At 38.5% G+C, this 17,260-nt stretch overlaps 1 protein-coding gene across 7 annotated transcripts in view; it reads left to right on the top strand.

Annotated features, from left to right (window-relative positions):
• The window catches only part of ank3b (ankyrin 3b), a 159,373-nt gene that overhangs the window by 103,855 nt on the left and 38,258 nt on the right, over nt 1-17,260 (top strand). For 3 of the 7 annotated variants that reach the window (XM_088916634.1, XM_088916633.1, XM_088916639.1), the window contains exons 16-25: nt 212-310; nt 3,283-3,480; nt 3,965-4,063; nt 5,235-5,333; nt 5,422-5,520; nt 6,351-6,446; nt 7,902-7,974; nt 8,162-8,224; nt 13,031-13,154; nt 16,138-16,240. In XM_088916634.1, the coding sequence (XP_088772760.1) occupies nt 212-310; nt 3,283-3,480; nt 3,965-4,063; nt 5,235-5,333; nt 5,422-5,520; nt 6,351-6,446; nt 7,902-7,974; nt 8,162-8,224; nt 13,031-13,154; nt 16,138-16,240 (1,053 nt within the window). Of the gene's footprint in view, nt 1-211; nt 311-3,282; nt 3,481-3,964; nt 4,064-5,234; nt 5,334-5,421; nt 5,521-6,350; nt 6,447-7,901; nt 7,975-8,161; nt 8,225-13,030; nt 13,155-14,518; nt 14,531-16,137; nt 16,241-17,260 lie in introns of all 7 variants that reach the window. The other 4 variants (XM_088916637.1, XM_088916635.1, XM_088916636.1 and 1 more) reach the window with 2 other exon arrangements.

Below are 17,260 nucleotides of genomic sequence, written 5' to 3'. Positions count from 1 at the left end.
ATCACCACCTAATGTTTCTACCTCTTTGAAACATTGTTGTTGTTTTTTATTTTCCAACAGCGGATTGTTTCCCCGTTGAAAGAGTCTGTGCCCACACCTAGGGCATCCAGTGAATGTGTTAAGAGATGTTGATGCCACTGACATATAACTCACTTCTTTGCATTTGTCTTCTTTTGTCTACCTACTAATGGGGTCCATGCATGTGTTTTAGAGTGGTTTAACTCCACTGCATGTAGCAGCGCACTACGATAACCAGAAAGTGGCACTTCTCCTCCTGGACCAGGGAGCCTCCCCTCACGCAGCTGCAAAGGTACAGATCAAAGGCTGTTTTTTTTAGACTACAATGGGCTTCTCAGCTCTTCAGTTTTCATGACATCTACCTTCACCAATCCGTACTGCTTTCTAACACCGATCTTTCTGAAAAACCACAAAGTGCTGATGCATCGTATTCCTTTCATTTTGCGATGGTGCTTTCTCCCCTTTTTTTCCCCCGCTTTTAACCAATTCAGCTCTCACAAAGCACGCTGCACCACAAGGTGCGGAGTATGATTGATGTCGGTGACCTTACCTTTATTTGAAACGAGAACCAGAATAGTGGAAAATGCTTCCAGGCAACGCAAAGCAATTCCCCTTGCTCCGCTATCTGTGGTGATTGCTGTTTTGGGTATTGCATGGCCTTTTTTTCCCTACAGTCCTTGGAGATCTCTTTTCTATTTGGACTGAGTGCGGTAATTGAATGTAATTGGGTAATTATCTACCCGCAAACCCTCAACTCTAGCAGCAGCAGCAGAACAATCAGGAGTGAGGGGAGTGGGGGTGGGAGGTGGACACTGCAGGGAGAGAGAGAAGGCACAGCTGCACTGCACTGAGTTCATGCTGTCCTTCACGCCAAACAAACAGGTTCCATTCACTCTGCCCTCCTGGAAGTCTTTCCTGGGGAGGTCCAGCTATTGCTGTTTGTACACATAACAGAAAGGATGTACTGTAGGAAAGAAACAGGGATTGGAATGCGTTGCTGTATTCGAAGATGCGTTGAAAGCATGTGGATATCAAAATAATACTCTGTTCAGATCCGCTTTGTCTTCCCGAAACGGGTCTCTGCAACCTATTCCAGAGGCATAGCAAACCAGACTAAGCCCTTGCCATTCCCAGGCAGGCCTACGCACACAGGTACAACTCATCGACCCCAACTGACCCAGCCAGCGTGTCTTTGGAATGCGGGACGAAAGTGGAGCACTTGGAGAAAAACCCTTACAAACTAGAGGAAAACGTGCAAACTCCATGCAGACCAGTACCCTGGTCCAGATTCAAGCCCAGGACCCCAGAGCTGTGAGGCTGCAGCACTAAGTACCCCACTACCATGCCCACGCTGTAGCATTAGAACATGTTAAAATTCCAAGATAAGGACAGCAGGGCTAGCAGGAAGACAACAAAGTCAGCTGCTTTTTTACTGTGTCTGCAGTTCTCACGTAATGAAAGCGTTGTGTCTGTCTGTGAAAGCCATGAAGAAATTCAGGGGGGGAAACGGCACATGCAGTGAAAGCTCTCACATTTTGTCTGGAAGGGGCTCCGTGTGATCCCCAAGCGAAGACGCTGACCTAGTTACTGCCTTTGTTTCCCCTGGTCGAGTGATTACTGCACGAATGTGAAGCGCGCTGGTGACGTGCGGTAGGACAGGGCTGTGAAATCGCTGTTGGCTGGCCCCTCCGTCAACTGACTCTTGGAAGTCTGTCTTTTAGTCTGCCTCTAGATCATATTCTTTTTTTTATTGTTTTGGGACATCTCAAGGCTGCATTTTTCTGCCAATGGACTGTGCAAATGGTACTGTTTTGGAAATCAAATAAATCTTAGAAATTTGAAGTTACTGGAACCAGAGGAATGGTCTGAGTCACTCAGCTATGGAACATCGTCAATTGATTTTGCACATGCATAACCTTGGGATTTCAGATCCTTAGACAGAGACAGAGGTCTGAAGTAGGATGTCTGAAAAAGTAAGCCAAATCAAGTTAACAATAGGATGGAAATAATGTCAATTCTGCACCATTTTCTGTAAACTCTAAGTGTAACTCTGAACCATTGTGTTTTACATCATTTTTAAAAGTATTATATTTCAAGAAACAGATTATTTGTTAGATTTTTGAAGCACCAAAATTTGGTTAAACCCATTTTCTGTTGCTTAAGAGATTCTTTTATCTTGTATACTTTTTTACTTTAAAACTTTTTAACAGTTGATGAGAACCCAATTTAATTGTTTTCTATTTGAGTAGAAAATGTGGAATAATACCATGGTACTGTAAAATAATGGCTTTTACTGCGTTCTTAATAAGACTAAAAATTGGAATGCAAAAGGAAACCGCTTAGGTTACAAAATAGAACAGCAGATGCATTGTAGTTTGCAGTAATAGATGACTGTACCTACCATCCTGATTTTCAGTGATTAAACAATATAAAGCTAAATGTATTCCTGTTAACATTTGTTTTTTTAAATGATCTTTAATTGCTTGAATCCCACATGGTTGGCGTTGCAGCAGGTGTGTCAGGTCCCTTGACTGAGCAATCAAGTGTCTTTTTAGGGGAAGAGAACATTTTTTCTCTATTTTTGCTAATTTCTTGCTTGATTTTATTTTAAAGTGCCTGCAACAAACTCTTCCAGCTGCTGCTTGCATCCATCTCCATTAGTAGCATCAGCTGTTAGTCATACTAATGCACCATGTTATGCATTTAAATCTGTTTAACTAGTACCTCTCCTGTTTTTTTTTTGGCTGGTCAGTAAAAAGCGAATTGGCCTGTTTCAATCTTACACAGTAGTTGCCTCAGCTCTTGGACTGGTCTCCTCTTGGATTGAAATATTTTGTTAATCCTACTTTACCTTTATCCAGTTAATTAGTAAAGCCAAAAACCAAGAGCTTTGCGTTTAATTGCTTTGTTTGGTTGTACTATGTATCATAATATGGGGGAAATTCCTAGTTGTGTATTGGTGATGTTGATGTCATTATTAGTTAAATGAAATTATTTAAGACGTACTGTAATGAGTAATATTTATTACAGTTATCAATATACATCATTTTAAATATAAATAGTCCATTATTCCCATTCTATAAAAAAACTACATGAAAATGTGAAAATAAACCTTTAAAAATCTGAACAAGGGGATACTACAGTCATTTAATGTTTCCATTAGAGTGGAGTGTTTCAAGCTAATATGACAAAGTGACTTTGGCCCTAATCACGTTGGTTTCAGAGAGGAAGTAGCACCAACACTTTTCCCTCTCATGCTTATAGAATGGCTACACTCCGCTACACATTGCGGCCAAAAAGAACCAAATGGACATCGCGACGACACTACTGGAGTACGGCGCCGACACCAATGCCATCACCCGCCAGGGCATCAGCCCGGTCCACCTGGCAGCGCAGGAGGGGAATGTCGATGTGGTGTCTTTGCTTCTGGCTAGAAACGCCAATGTCAACCTGGGCAATAAGGTAAGGCTGAGGCCCGGCTCCTTCTGTGTTTACATGTGACATTACTACACACCGTGTCACATTTGTGAGCACCCCTTTGCAAACACGTGACATCAAAAAACAGGATGTAAGCAATGTTGTGCTGGGCATTGCTTTGATGGTGAGTTCTAAATTTAAAACAGTATATTGATGTTTTATAAGAATAGATCAGTTCAACCCCACACTAGAGTTAACAGTCATTTCTCAAATTGCATCCTAGGAACCAGTTGGATAGTTTAATGTTCATTAATTCTAAGTAAGTTACACCCCTGTGTTAATGCCTTGTTTGGAGGTGTGTTGGCCTTCATGATTACTCAGTGGTTTGGGTGTTTGCTAATGTTTCCTTCACATGGAATTGAGGAAGAATGCGGTTCTCTGAAAATGTATTCTGGGGTTATAAATTCTATCAGGCACATTTTATTTTCTGTCTGTAAATCGTAATCACAGCTTCTTGCTTTTCTTCCAGAGTGGCTTGACTCCTCTCCATTTGGCTGCTCAGGAAGACAGAGTGAATGTTGCAGAGGTTTTAGTGAACCAAGGGGCGACAGTTGATCCACAGACAAAGGTAAAACTCCTTGCTGCCATTCTCCAGAGCAATAAAGCACATCACTGCTTTTTTTATGTGGAGGTACAGTGCACTTCTAAATGACTTCATGAAAAAAAATCATAACCCAATACATGAAATTTGTTGCGTCTTTTATAGACAAATCTTACACATTTTTAATGAAGAACTGGTTACTTTTGTTTTTTTTTGTTGTTTTGAATGCCATGTTTTTGCAATGCAGGGCGGTCCCTTGCTGAGACTGAATTCCCTTTTTAGTGTGTTGTTTTATTTTCCCCGTGAGATGCCAGCTCTCGTAGATCACTCAAGAACCAAAGCACAACTACCCCTGTGAAATGAAAGAGAGAACAGTCCTCGGTCACAGAGTCTAAACTGAGGTGCTGTGTGTCAGAGCTTGAAAAGAGAAAATCATAATCATGTGCACCTTGTCAGCAAGTGAGAGACAACCGAATGTGCACCTTGGCACATGTGGCCAGCGTGTGGGGTGGACTACAGTGATTACAGTAATAATACAGAATTATTCTGGAGGAAATATCTAAGTTTCCAGAAATAAAAAATCAGAAAGGTTTTTAGGGTTTCGCAGCAGGGTTCAATGACATTTTTGACATGGACATGGAAATTTTTTCTTTCTATGTAGCTGCTACTCAGATACTGTATATAAGTGATGCTCAACACTTATAGCAATAAGAACATCAGGAAGGTTACAAACTAGAGGAGGGCATTTGGCCCGTCGAGTCCATCTGTTAGTAGTGAACTGATCCAAGGATCTCATCCAGCCACGTCCTGAAAGAAGCTCCAACAACATGGCTGGATAGCTTGTTCCATCCTCCCACAACCCTTTGGGTAAAGAAGTGCCTTCTGTCTCTGTTTTACACGCCCTTTCATGCAGTTTCCACCTGTGTCCTCTGGTGCGTGTTTCAATGTCAGTTGTGAAGAATCCTGCAGGATTGACTTTGTCGATGCCTTTGAGGACTTTAAAAGCTTGTGTCAGGTCCCCTTCTAGGCTTCTCTGTTCAAGACTAAGAGGGTTCAGTTCCTTCAGCCTGTCAGTGCGGCATATGCCCTTAAGCCCCAGAATGTATCTGTACATTTCAACATTGACTTGAAGGGTCAGGGATGATGCCTACGAAGCCTGCAAGTTACTAACGTATTCTTTGTCTTTGTCTACTTTCAGATGGGCTACACTCCCCTGCATGTTGCGTGCCACTATGGGAATGTGAAGATGGTAAACTTCCTCTTACAACATCAGGCTAAAGTCAATGCTAAAACAAAGGTATATCCTCTCACTACATGTAGTGTTTTGGATCCCCGGGCAGTGTCTGTGATACCAGTGTTCAATGTCTTCTGTTGTCCTTCTGCAGAATGGATACACACCTCTCCATCAGGCAGCACAGCAAGGGCACACCCACATCATTAACATCCTGCTGCAGCATGGCGCGTCCCCCAATGAGCTGACTGTGGTGAGTTACTGGAGTGGAGCTTCCGATAGGCTTTGTCCCAGTGAAGAGAATCTGCTGAGCTGATGAAATGCCGATGAAGTAGTTCAATTCAGTGAAGCAGAAAAACCAGAGAGTCCACTGGTCTCGGCGGCAGAGACGGTTACAGCTGGTAGAATACAGAGTCTGTGGCTCATTTCGTAAAAACACTCTTACGAACACGAGCACAAGCACCTTTTTGGTGCCCAGCGACAAAAGACTCCCACAAGGTTAAAATGTAAAAAGAAGCTTTTGTATTTTTAGTTGCCTCCATCACGACTTAAACTGGGGAAAAATCGGACAGTACAGTACATTTTTAGAACTGAAATGTTTTTAATCCTTCATGGTTGAACACTGTGTGTGTGTGTGTGTGTGTGTGTGTGTGTGTGTGTGTGTTGTTTTCAAAGGGCACTGGCAGTTAAATGTAATTTTCTTTTTCCGGGGTATTTCTGAAATAGAAATAGATTTGTGTCATATTTTCTCAAATGTGTTCATTGATCAAAAACCTGCTTTATTCAAAGCAAACTAAAAAGAAGTAAAACAGCAAAATTCCACCAGCTTTCACACGCACTCAACACGTGTTTCAAACCAGACACCAACATTAACCCCATAAACTAAGAAGGACATTCCCAAGACGTTCAAGAATCTGTGCACACAGTATTTGTAAGCAGCACTTACTGTATATATGCAAAGGATTTTCATGGCCACCTTGGAGAATAATATATCATTCTCATATCCCAAGTTTGAACTGCAAATATGATCTGCAAGGTCTGTTGTACATTTCCTACCCTATAACTTGATTTCGTTGCCCACAGAATGGAAACACTGCTCTGGCCATTGCCAGAAGACTGGGCTACATTTCAGTTGTGGACACTCTGAAGGTGGTGACAGAGGAAACACTGACCACCACGGTAAGAGAAACTGTCATTTTGGCTTTGACTGTATACTTCCATTTTAGCAGCTGAGGGCCCACGAGTGCGTTGGTTCACATAAGTGGAAAGGACAAAGGAGATGCAATGTCACCTCCAGGTCAACAACACGCCTTCCAGTAAAATACAACCACACCGGTACCACACACACCAATACACACGAACCAGGTGACACTAGTGGAAACTATAGGGATGTGCTTTTAAAACTGTGAACCGGAGGAACATCTTGGTGCGGAGAGTTGAGGGCCATCTTATTGAACCAGATGACCTGGCTTCTTTCAAGACACAGCTGGATGAGATCCTTGGATCAGTTAGCTACTAACTACCGAAAGAGCTAGATGGGCTAAATGGCCTCCTCCTCTTGTTTGTAGCTCATTTGTATTTTTTTTTCTTACACATTTATTGTATTGTAAGCAGATTTAAAATATACAAGCATTTTCCATGTAGCTCTAGACAGCTTACATAAAGTATGATTCTGCTTTGCTGACAGAAAGAAATTAGGGAAAATTGATTGTGGGACCAGAAGGTTCTGTAATACAATGTCAAGGACTAACTGCAGAATGATAAAGCACTTGTCAACTATTGTCTTTTGTCTTAACTTAATATGTTTGAATGTAGCAGCGCACACAGATACAGGATGTTACTTCCCACACTGACCTCTTTTCATATTGTTGGGCATGTACTCAGCAAGATAGGATGAAACACTAGCAGTAATAAACTTGATTGTCTGTGAGAAGAAATTAATTAATCTCAGAACCTTATCATAACAGGCTGCTTTGAACAGAGACACAAAAAAACACATTTATTGGTGCCTTTTTGCTTTCCTGCAGATAGGTCAGAAATGCGTGCAATTTGTTTTTTCCCATAATCTTTACATTTTCAAGATGTAATTACGTTTTCAGTAGCAAGCATAAACCCACATTTATTTGAAAATGAAATCATAATAAAAAGCATATGAAATTTATTTTTTTGTGCTCACATTTTTACGCCATGTTTTTTATCCTTTTATCCTTTTTATCCTTTTTTTATCTTTAGCTGTCTCTAGTGAAGGTCAGAACACCCTTCTGCCTTTAATGTACACTGAAGAGTCAGGGCTGCTAGACTCTGATTCTAGCTATGATCTGTGATGATGGCACCTGTGCCTCATGACAGTAATATTGTGGGGCAATTGCTGTCATACTGCTGTGCCTTTTTATGCAGAAGCTCACTGGTTCTATAGAATTACCAGCTGCATGAATAAGAACAAATGCCAGTTGCAGTAGAAAAAAACAGAAACCAGATTAATTAATATTAATCAAATTTGCACTTGATGCTCAGGAATTGAGAAGTGTAGTATCACTACAAGCATTCACTACTAATTAGGTGGATGTGACCAGGAAACAGCTATTTTAAATGAGGTTTAAAATGAAACCATGTTTTATGTACTACTTTCAACAGACTGTGACAGAAAAACATAAAATGAATGTTCCTGAAACAATGAATGAGGTTCTTGACATGTCAGATGATGAAGGTAAGAGTACATACAAATAATTCTTTTTAATCCTGTCTTTTAATTGTCTGCTTTAAGTATTTGACATTATTTTAGCATTTAATATTTCAAATTGTGAATTTATCATACATTGCTATGTTATATGTTTGTGTATCAAAAGTTAAAAAACTGTATTTTCTTTAACATTTTATTTATTTAAATTATACAGTTCGTAAAGCCAATGTACCTGAAAGTCTCAATGAAGCTGACTATATTTCAGATGTTGAAGAAGGTATTTGTGCAATTTTTTTATGCTGTGGTCCTTTGCAGAAATATGAAATGACCCCCTTTCTTAATTAATTAATTGAAAACTAACAGTCCCCTGTCTGTCATTATGCTTTGTTGTCATGGTGCCTTTATTTCCTGCTTTAGTATCTGTGGAATATGCCTTCTTTTTGGTTGCTAAGTGATCACTTGAGTATTGAATATGTTAATAAGCAAAGTTCTCTTTTTGCTTCTGTTCAGTGCTCTTTATCTTTGGAAACATGTAAGGGTCATTGTCATGGCTTTCAAGTAGGAATACAGCAAGTAAGAATTCAGAAGATAGTTCTTGTTTGCTTCTTATTTATTTTAGACACTTAGCTAAGTGTGGAGCAGTGGCTAGGGCTCTAGATTTGTAACTGCAAAGTTGAGGCATTTAATTCCCAGGTGGTGCACTGCTGTTGTACCCTTGAGCAAGGTACTTTAGTCACATTACTTGACTAAAATACCCAGCCTGATAAATCAGTATAAATGTTTCGGAAGAAAGTACCAAAAAATTAATAGTCATAGTGGTAAACTTGAATTTTCTGGTTTTCAGTGGCGGAATAGAACTGCATTCCGAAAAACTGTGGATTCTGTGGAATTCAATGGTTTCTGTGTTGGAACCTCCCAGTATGCTGAGGACGAATTGTAGAGTATAAATCTAAATTTATCGAGAGGTTGTGTCTGACTACTCACTACTAATTGATTTCCCTTTCAAATGTTTCTGTTTCAGGATAATCTGAAAGAATTAAAGGGGAATGGCAATTATATGTTGATTAAAAAGAATCAGCATTGATGAGAGCATTTCAAACCAGAGTGAAAGTTAAATGGACACAGTAATGTGTAAATCCTCCAATGTACATCACAGAATAGATTAAATTTCCGGGTATGAGCAGCACCATTTTCTGTGATTCAGATCAAGTCAACAAAATGTCTAGTGACGTCCGTGGCCCTATTACATTGTAAACAAGCAGGCTTGTGAATACATTACTTTTAATCCAAGAGAAATATTGCTCTCAACTTTGAGATGATTTTACTGACAAATCCAACTTACTTGTTAACTCTGAATGCAGATCACATTGGAACATTTCTGCAGTGAAATGTCTTCTGCTCAACCTGTTCTTATTCGCTCCTACATCACCTTACATGAGTCGTTACAGTGACTAGTGAGCAGGAAGGGTCGTTTCACATCACAATTCTCGCAAACTATCACTCTCACCCATGGCTAAACCAGCTTTTTGTGACAACATGGCGACTATACGGTACTTTCAAAAAGTTCAGAATTTCGGACTTCATTCAGAATTTTTTTAATTTTGTGATACATTTTAATTATTTTGTTTCCAAGATTTAATAACCGGTCTGAGAATTTGTGACTGCAGTTCCTCTTTAAACAGTAAAACAAACGTTAAACAGAGAGCAAACAGAAATAAGGCCTACATTACAAATGCAGTTTTGTGTTGATGGTGTAGGGACTAGGAATTGTACAGATTGTAATAAGTAAAAGGGACCGTAGTAAGGCCTGTTCACAAGAAGGGTGAAAACTTTTTTAAGTATGTACTATGATCAAGTAAATCTACATGTATTAGGAAACAAATGACAAAGGTATTTTATTGCTGTCATAATTGGATGTGATTCACATAACTCTCAGAAAGGAATTTTGTTAATTAAATCACCTGTTATTTGTAGGTTAAAAAAGATGTAATTTATCTCTAGATCTGCAGAAAGAAGGGTGATTATTTCCCCTTTTCCTACAAATACACACGGTGGAGAATTGCATCTGCAACATTTACTGTTTCGACCAAAAATAAAACTATGAATACATTTTTATTTATATAAAATGATTGTATCTTGAGAGTTTCAGTTCATGCTTAGCCTCCAGTTCACGCCTTTGCATGCAGTCAACAGCTTTTAAAATGCATGAGTTTGTTCAGCCAGTGTCCCTGAAGTAACTTTAGAAGACAGTATGAGGTTTCAGTGTCAGCTGATAGACTTAAACATTCAGTCTGAAATTGTAATGGTATAAAAGAGGGAAGGGAACTTTCAGGAGTAACAACTTAGGTTCAGGTAATAATAAAAGAGGTCTGCTAATATTTTGGCACAATTTAATGCTAATGTAGGTCACTATCTTAGTAATGCAGGTTGTAATATTGGGATAACATTGTTTTGTCTTCTGATTTTTTTGTAACCTAGAAACAATGCAATTAACAATGTTCTATAGCACGATACTTTTTTGTTTTAATATCCTTTGTCATATTTCCAAAATGTTACAATTTGGGTTTATTGGGGGGTTTCTAAATATTCGGATGTGTCTGTCCTGAATTCTCCTTTGTGCTATAGAGAAAGTGCTGGTGATACAGATTTGTCAGTGTAGTGCATATTTGAATATTTTAATATCATTCACAAGGGGGTGTCAGAATGAGGATTTGAGCATCAGTTAGCGATAGTATTTTTCATGCTGCTACTATGTGAGCATAGGATCTTTTAACAGGCTAAAAAATATTTAAAATATATAATGAGCTTTTTGCTCTTAGCTGGTAAAACATTACATTTTCATACCACAAAACAGATAATTAACATGCTTGGACATTGCATGAAGTTTTATACAATTAACTTTAGAGTAAATGACAGTCAAATGTTCAGTTTACAGGTGATGCAGTGTGCAGTGAACCTTTCTAGTCTAAGAACTTTAGTCCTGACTCAGGTGACTCTTTCATTTCCAGGATGTTTGACAAGCAGCTTAATTGTATCAATGCCTTTATTAAAAAACAAAAAGAAAAAATCATCTTGGGATATTTTAAAATACAGATTTTTTTGTTTCGTGATAAAATCACTGTAACACATTTGAAAAATACATTAAGGAACAAAAAACATTTAAACATTGTATACAGTATCTTATTAAGCTAGGTTTCACATTAGTACAGAAGACATCTTATGTACATTACTAAATTTGCATTAATAAAAGTTGTACATTTAGAGACTAATGTAGGACTACCTAAATATTTATGTTAGTTTTAATGTCAAATCAAATGCAAAATGCTTAGTGAAGTTTAGCGCTGTCATAGCCTATTTTACTGAAGAAACCCAGACAAATTGCTGTGTTGTTAACAGGTCATTAGAAGAAGCAAACTCTCTAGTTACAGCACAAACAACATTCTACAGGAGAGCACTAGTTCCCTCCCATTTAAAGTCTGTCTGCTTTCTCCCTTACAAGTAAACGGGCAAGCAGTTGTTGCTCTAGAGGTTTTATTTCATATATGTGATCATGTTTTATTTCACTGCCTTCAGAGGGGCTCATTGTGAACCGCCCGAAGAAGAGTGTTAAATTACAGGGTACTCCCAAGAATTAGCATGATTAACATACAAATAACTCCTCTTTGCCTTTGTATTGCCATTCAGCTGTGTTACAGGACTGCAATGCAGAGGAAGTCTTAAATCCAATCAGAAGAAGCTTTAAAGAGCTGCCTAAAGTATTACCTCGGTTTGTCTTGACCTCAGATGGCTGCGACTGTTCTTTAATGATGTGTGTGAGAGTCCCACACAGCGTGAACACAGTTAGCAGCGGGAACAACAGCAGTGCAGTTTGCAGCAACAGGCAGTTTCAGGTGCTGGAAAAAGGAGAGCAGGGGGCTCTGTGCTTGGGGACGAAGAGTGAACATGACATCTCAGGATTAGCGCGCTTGTGCTTCAAGGGATTATCTGAGAAGGACCTGGTTTGTGGAGTGATCAGAGCCCCAGCAAAGGAATTAAAAAGCAAAAGCAAAAAAGCCTTTTAGTTAAGACTGGTGGCAGGAAATGGCTTCCCAACTACGTAAGGCTTCCTAACATAAAGTTGAACATTCCAAGGAGTTGCTATTCTAGTCCTAAATTACTGCTGGGTGCCCTGTGTTCTGAGTATCGCAGCTGATGAATTGCTGCCCAGAATAATCACCTTATATCCCGGGCACCGCAAGTGGGAGAAAGCTGATCTGTTTATTTGTCCGGTATGGGTAAAATGGTAGCCTGAAACGTTTGCTGTAGCAGATTAGTCATTGGGGAAAAAAAGGATTGCTCAACTTGTTTAATGCATGCAAATTCACAGAAGAGGACATTTAATGGAAAGGCTTAATAAGAAGAAAGGAGAACAGAATTTTTTAGGTGGTTTTGCAGGAGTTTTATCAGTAAGCGTTCCTCTAATTCTGATGTGTGAAGGGTGCAAGGGGTGTTTTTTTTTCAACCAGCTGCGGGACAGTGAGGCTGCTTTTTTGGGGGAGGGGTTGTTGCATAGTGTATCAGCAGGGAACAGGCATTGAGTGCTGGCTTTGTCGCTGCTGGAATGCTGTTTTCTCCCCCCAAGGCTGATGTGCACTTGCTCTGAGTTTTGCTCTCTTAACCCTTTCGGCTTTATGGCTTTTCTTCCCAAATTTAAGGAAACATATGCATTTGTTTCTCCCAACTTTTAATTAATAAAGCGAAAATCCAGGGTGCACAATTAGCATTGTCTGTGAAGTTGGTATAGATTGAATTATCTTTTTAAAGCTTGGAAAAGTTTTCCTCACTGTCTGACCGAAGCAAATGCAATGTTTACAGACTGTGCAGCTGTGAAGCAGTTGCTGACCTGTTTGACAGTTCATAATGTTCAGCTGGGTGTTGACTGTGGAGCTGGAAAAAGGCCTGTGGGAAGAGTTTAGTTCACATTGATTAGTTATCAAGTGCTTTCAGCAGCTACTCAGAGCTTACTCGTTGGGTACACTGTACAAGCTGAACCAGGCTGCAGCCATTTGCACTGTGCTTGAGTAACACTGAGGCTCTCTGTTAGGTGAGGATGCAATGACTGGAGACACAGACAAATACCTTGGGCCACAAGATCTGAAGGAATTAGGAGACGACTCACTTCCGCAAGAAGGTTATATGGGTTTCAGTATAGGAGCGCGATCTGCCAGGTAATGTAATCTATCTGCATGTTTCATTTACCATTTTCAGTGATTTGACTCTTATAAAAATTCCATAGGAGATTTAAGCAGTATAAGGTTGTTAGCCAGATAGAAACTTTCTAAAAATGTTTTCTAAGAGAAGATAATAACTCTGCCATTTAAGTAGACTTTAAAATGTCACTGTAAACATTCTGAAAATTTAACAAGACACCCAGTTTTTGTTTAGAGGGCAAAATTGAATTACTTCAGTTCAACTTTATTAAGTTTGTTCAAGAAAAAATGACGAGTGATTACTATACAAATGTCAAGGAAGAAATTCCATGATTTAAAATAAAAGTCCTCAGACAGGACAGTAATTAAATGTTGATCAATAAATATTGTTTTCTTTTGCCAGATGGCTCCTCTCAGTTGTAACTTGTGTTCCTGGAACCTTTTTGTAATGCAACACCTTCATAAACAAAAAAAAGGAGTGCATTATCATCTATCTGGTCTAGGATCTGACAGCAGACTGTCTAGCTGTTATTTATTCCAAAATCGTGAAAGGAAAATCACTCATTGAAAAGACAAATTTGCTCTCTACTAATCTAAATGTTTGTTGCAAGGCTTGATCTATGTTTATGTCAGGAATTAGTGCTGGCTTGCTTTGGTTTGCCATAAAGGTTATATAAATGAATACAGGTTCATTTGGTGATTAACCTTGAAGCCTATGCCCTGAAAAGCTTTGACTATCATGATTTTTATGAAGGCCTTTTCATTTCCTACCATTTCAAGGGCATGTTTGATAGTCAAGCCATACACGTGATATCAGGAGTCACTAAAGTGCTCGGTCTTTTTGCTCCGGGCATCCATCAACACATCAAAGTATTGATGTGACCAATAGCTGTATGCTTGGCTGTGCTCTGAGTTACAGACAAGCACGAAAGCACTTCTACTAATGTCATGGGGTAGTATACACATATTTCTAACATACCAAGCAGCATTAACCTAAAAAAACATTTCTTTCCCTTGTGTCTGGAAGTACTAGGATCCATAAGTTCTCAGTTTCAATTGAGCCATTACTCTATGTTGCTAAGCGACTTTTTTTTCTGCATCACCTGAGTCTGCTTGCATTTTATGCTCTTGGACAAAAATATGTTCTCACCCAAACCGTCTCTTGTTATAAGACCTTGTTCAGGCATGTGCAGTCATTCTTGAAAGAAAACTCATTTGGGATGGCTGGAGCATACTGTGGTCTCTGAGTATAACACATGCAAAGGCAGAGCATTGATGTCAATGTCATTAAACCACAGCATTTCTGCTTTATCGTCTTTCTGATTCTTTGCTTTCAATCTCTACTGTTTTCTTTTTTTTTCCCCACTTATTTCTTGCCATAGCCCTAAGATCAGGTAAGAGGGCATGACACATGCAGTAGCGGCATCTTATCTGTCTCCCTGACCATTGCAACTTCATTAACCATCGCCTTGTGATGTGCTAAATTTTGTTGCTGTCCATTTGTAGAAAACAGTTTTTGCTTGCTCTTTTGTTTTTTCAAAGAGTCACCTTTTTTCCTCATTAAAATATAAACATTTCACCTTTTTTTGCACCTGATTAAAATGATAAAATTATTTGAAGCAATCTATTTATTTAATAAAAATGATCAAGGTCATTGGTACACACTGTATGGTTAATAAAAAGAAAATATATAAATGCCAGTTTGTTGTGATTGGCACAGATTGCGCAATTCCTTTTGCTTTGTTTGGACATTTAAGGTGATGCATACCTTAGCATGGGTTTAGTCCTCAATCTCCCTCTATGTATCTTCCAGGGATCAATTGGTCAATAATAAAACTGGATTTAAACTTACAGAATCCTGTGACATGCCAAAAGCCATGATTTCTCCTTTAGGTTTTACAAGAAACTATAGAAATATTCCATAATATTCTAAATTATTTAACTTCCTCTTATATAGAATATTAAAACTTACTGTAGGTGATCTTGTCATCACTTCCTGACTTTTTGATTTTTGGTATACATTTATTCTGCATCTCCTGAAATCAGGTGAGGGATAGATCACAGGGGTACTAAACTGTTTCATTGAACACATTACAAATTATGTCTTAGGAAAAAATACTGTTAGTGTCAGAAGGTCTGGAAACATTTTACTGCAAACTTTCATTATAACAGATAATTAAGTCTTAGTGAGATTATTTATTGATTGTAATTATAATGATAGTCATTAACGATAATGACAATGAGCAATAAATGATCTAGAAATAGGCAACAGTAGAATCATACACTTGAGTATTTCATTGACACCATTAGTAAAATGATTCCAGGGACACACTTCTACAGAATTTGTAAGAATTTTCAAATTTAAGATATTTGTGGGATACAGAGACACAGTTTGTTTAATGATTCATCTTATTCTTTCTACTGAATTCATACAATTTTCCAGTAATTCTCAACAATTAACATCAAGCTGATTCAACATAATCTTGTTTGAGAAGGGGAAAACTTTATCCCTAACATCAATTTAAAGCCTAATGTGTGTCTGATAATCTACAAATCCAAAGTAATGCAGTAAATGAGATATTCTATGGGTCAAAGTATTTGTTTTCATTAATGTGTTTTAAAATGACAATGCAATATGGTCTATGGCACAATATCAAACCTTCCTTAATATGTGTGTTCACTTGGTATTCTTTACTTTGTCTTGATGTGTGTGTGAAAGTAACTTCCATTTATACACCCACATGCATTTCATTTTAAATTGCAGTTCAGCCTGCATTTTTAGCTGGACTGACACAACCCTAAAGATTTTCACCTTTCCTCTCAATGAATATCGCGCCCTTCCATTATCTCACATCCATCTTTTCATAAGTTCTGTCCAGTGCTGTGGAATTTGTTTTTTAAATTATGCAACAGCTCCCTGGAAGTTGCATGCAGTAATCAATTTTTTTTCTGTTCATCTCATTGTCACCCCCTATTGTATGGTAAATTGTAAATACAACAGCCTACGCTCCTTCAGTTCGGATAGGTCCAACACTCTGAACCGAAGCTCCTTCGCAAGAGACAGCATCATGATTGAGGAGATGCTGGCCCCTACAAAGGATACGGTATGTCTCTGTTCAGCGTCTATTGATATGCAGGACCTTTCTTGAAAGAGTAATGGGAAACTGCTGTGTGCCATACTTCTGTCTTAAATACTTTTGGTCCTCCGTTTTTCACAGAACCAACCACAGAGTTTGATTTGCAACACATTTTGTGACAACTCTGCAACAGCTGCTAAAATAGTTCATTGAAATGTCCAAAGGAAGCCATACATACAAGTGATCTGTTTGCAGTTATTCCAACCCTGATTCTCTTTCCGTGAAAAAAAAAAACAACTAAGTTGTATGTAAGGTACAGTAACTGCCTAGCCACCAAGAAGAGAGACTGCAGGAAAACAACATTATTATCAGGCAAAGACTGCATATAGTTCACTTCTACCCTAGTAGTAAAGAATAAAAAATCTCAAAGCTACGAGCAAGTCATGAAAAATCAGTTTCTTTAAATGAGTCACAAGAAAAATGTGTGTTGAAATTGCTTCAAAATGCATGAATCAACTTTCAAAGGTTATTATTTCCACTAATCACATGTTACTTGCTAGGAACTATTTTTCTCCAGGGTGCAATTTGCTAAATTGGACTGAAATGCTGTAGTTTTTAATACAAATGCTTTGGCATTTTGTTCTTCTCCTTTTTTCAGTGTAGATTGTAGACTAAATTGCTATCTACAGTTAAAAGACCATTGTTTCTTTTTCTTTTCTTTTGTACCTAACACACTGTTACTCTGCTGGTAGGACATTATAATGTTTTGAAGCATCCAGTGTTTATAATTCAGGGCCCAGACATGTTAGACCTTCTGTATGTGTATTCCATCAGTAATGTTAGACCTTTAATTTCTCCCTCTATTCCTGAAGGCAGAGGATAATTCGTCCCCTGCTGAGATTTGAAGTACTCACTGACAAGCAGAGATCACTATCAAATTTTGCACTGATAATAAGCATTAACATGAAAGGCATTCTGAAAGTCCAACTATGTGTTTTTCATTTCTAAAGGAACAACAGCATTGTTCAGTTCCTTTGCCAATTTTAC

Source organism: Atractosteus spatula, chromosome 5, assembly GCF_055471065.1.
Source record: "Atractosteus spatula isolate fAtrSpa1 chromosome 5, fAtrSpa1.hap1, whole genome shotgun sequence".
Classification (NCBI taxonomy): domain Eukaryota; kingdom Metazoa; phylum Chordata; class Actinopteri; order Semionotiformes; family Lepisosteidae; genus Atractosteus; species Atractosteus spatula.
This window is presented reverse-complemented; position numbering and strand designations above follow the sequence as displayed.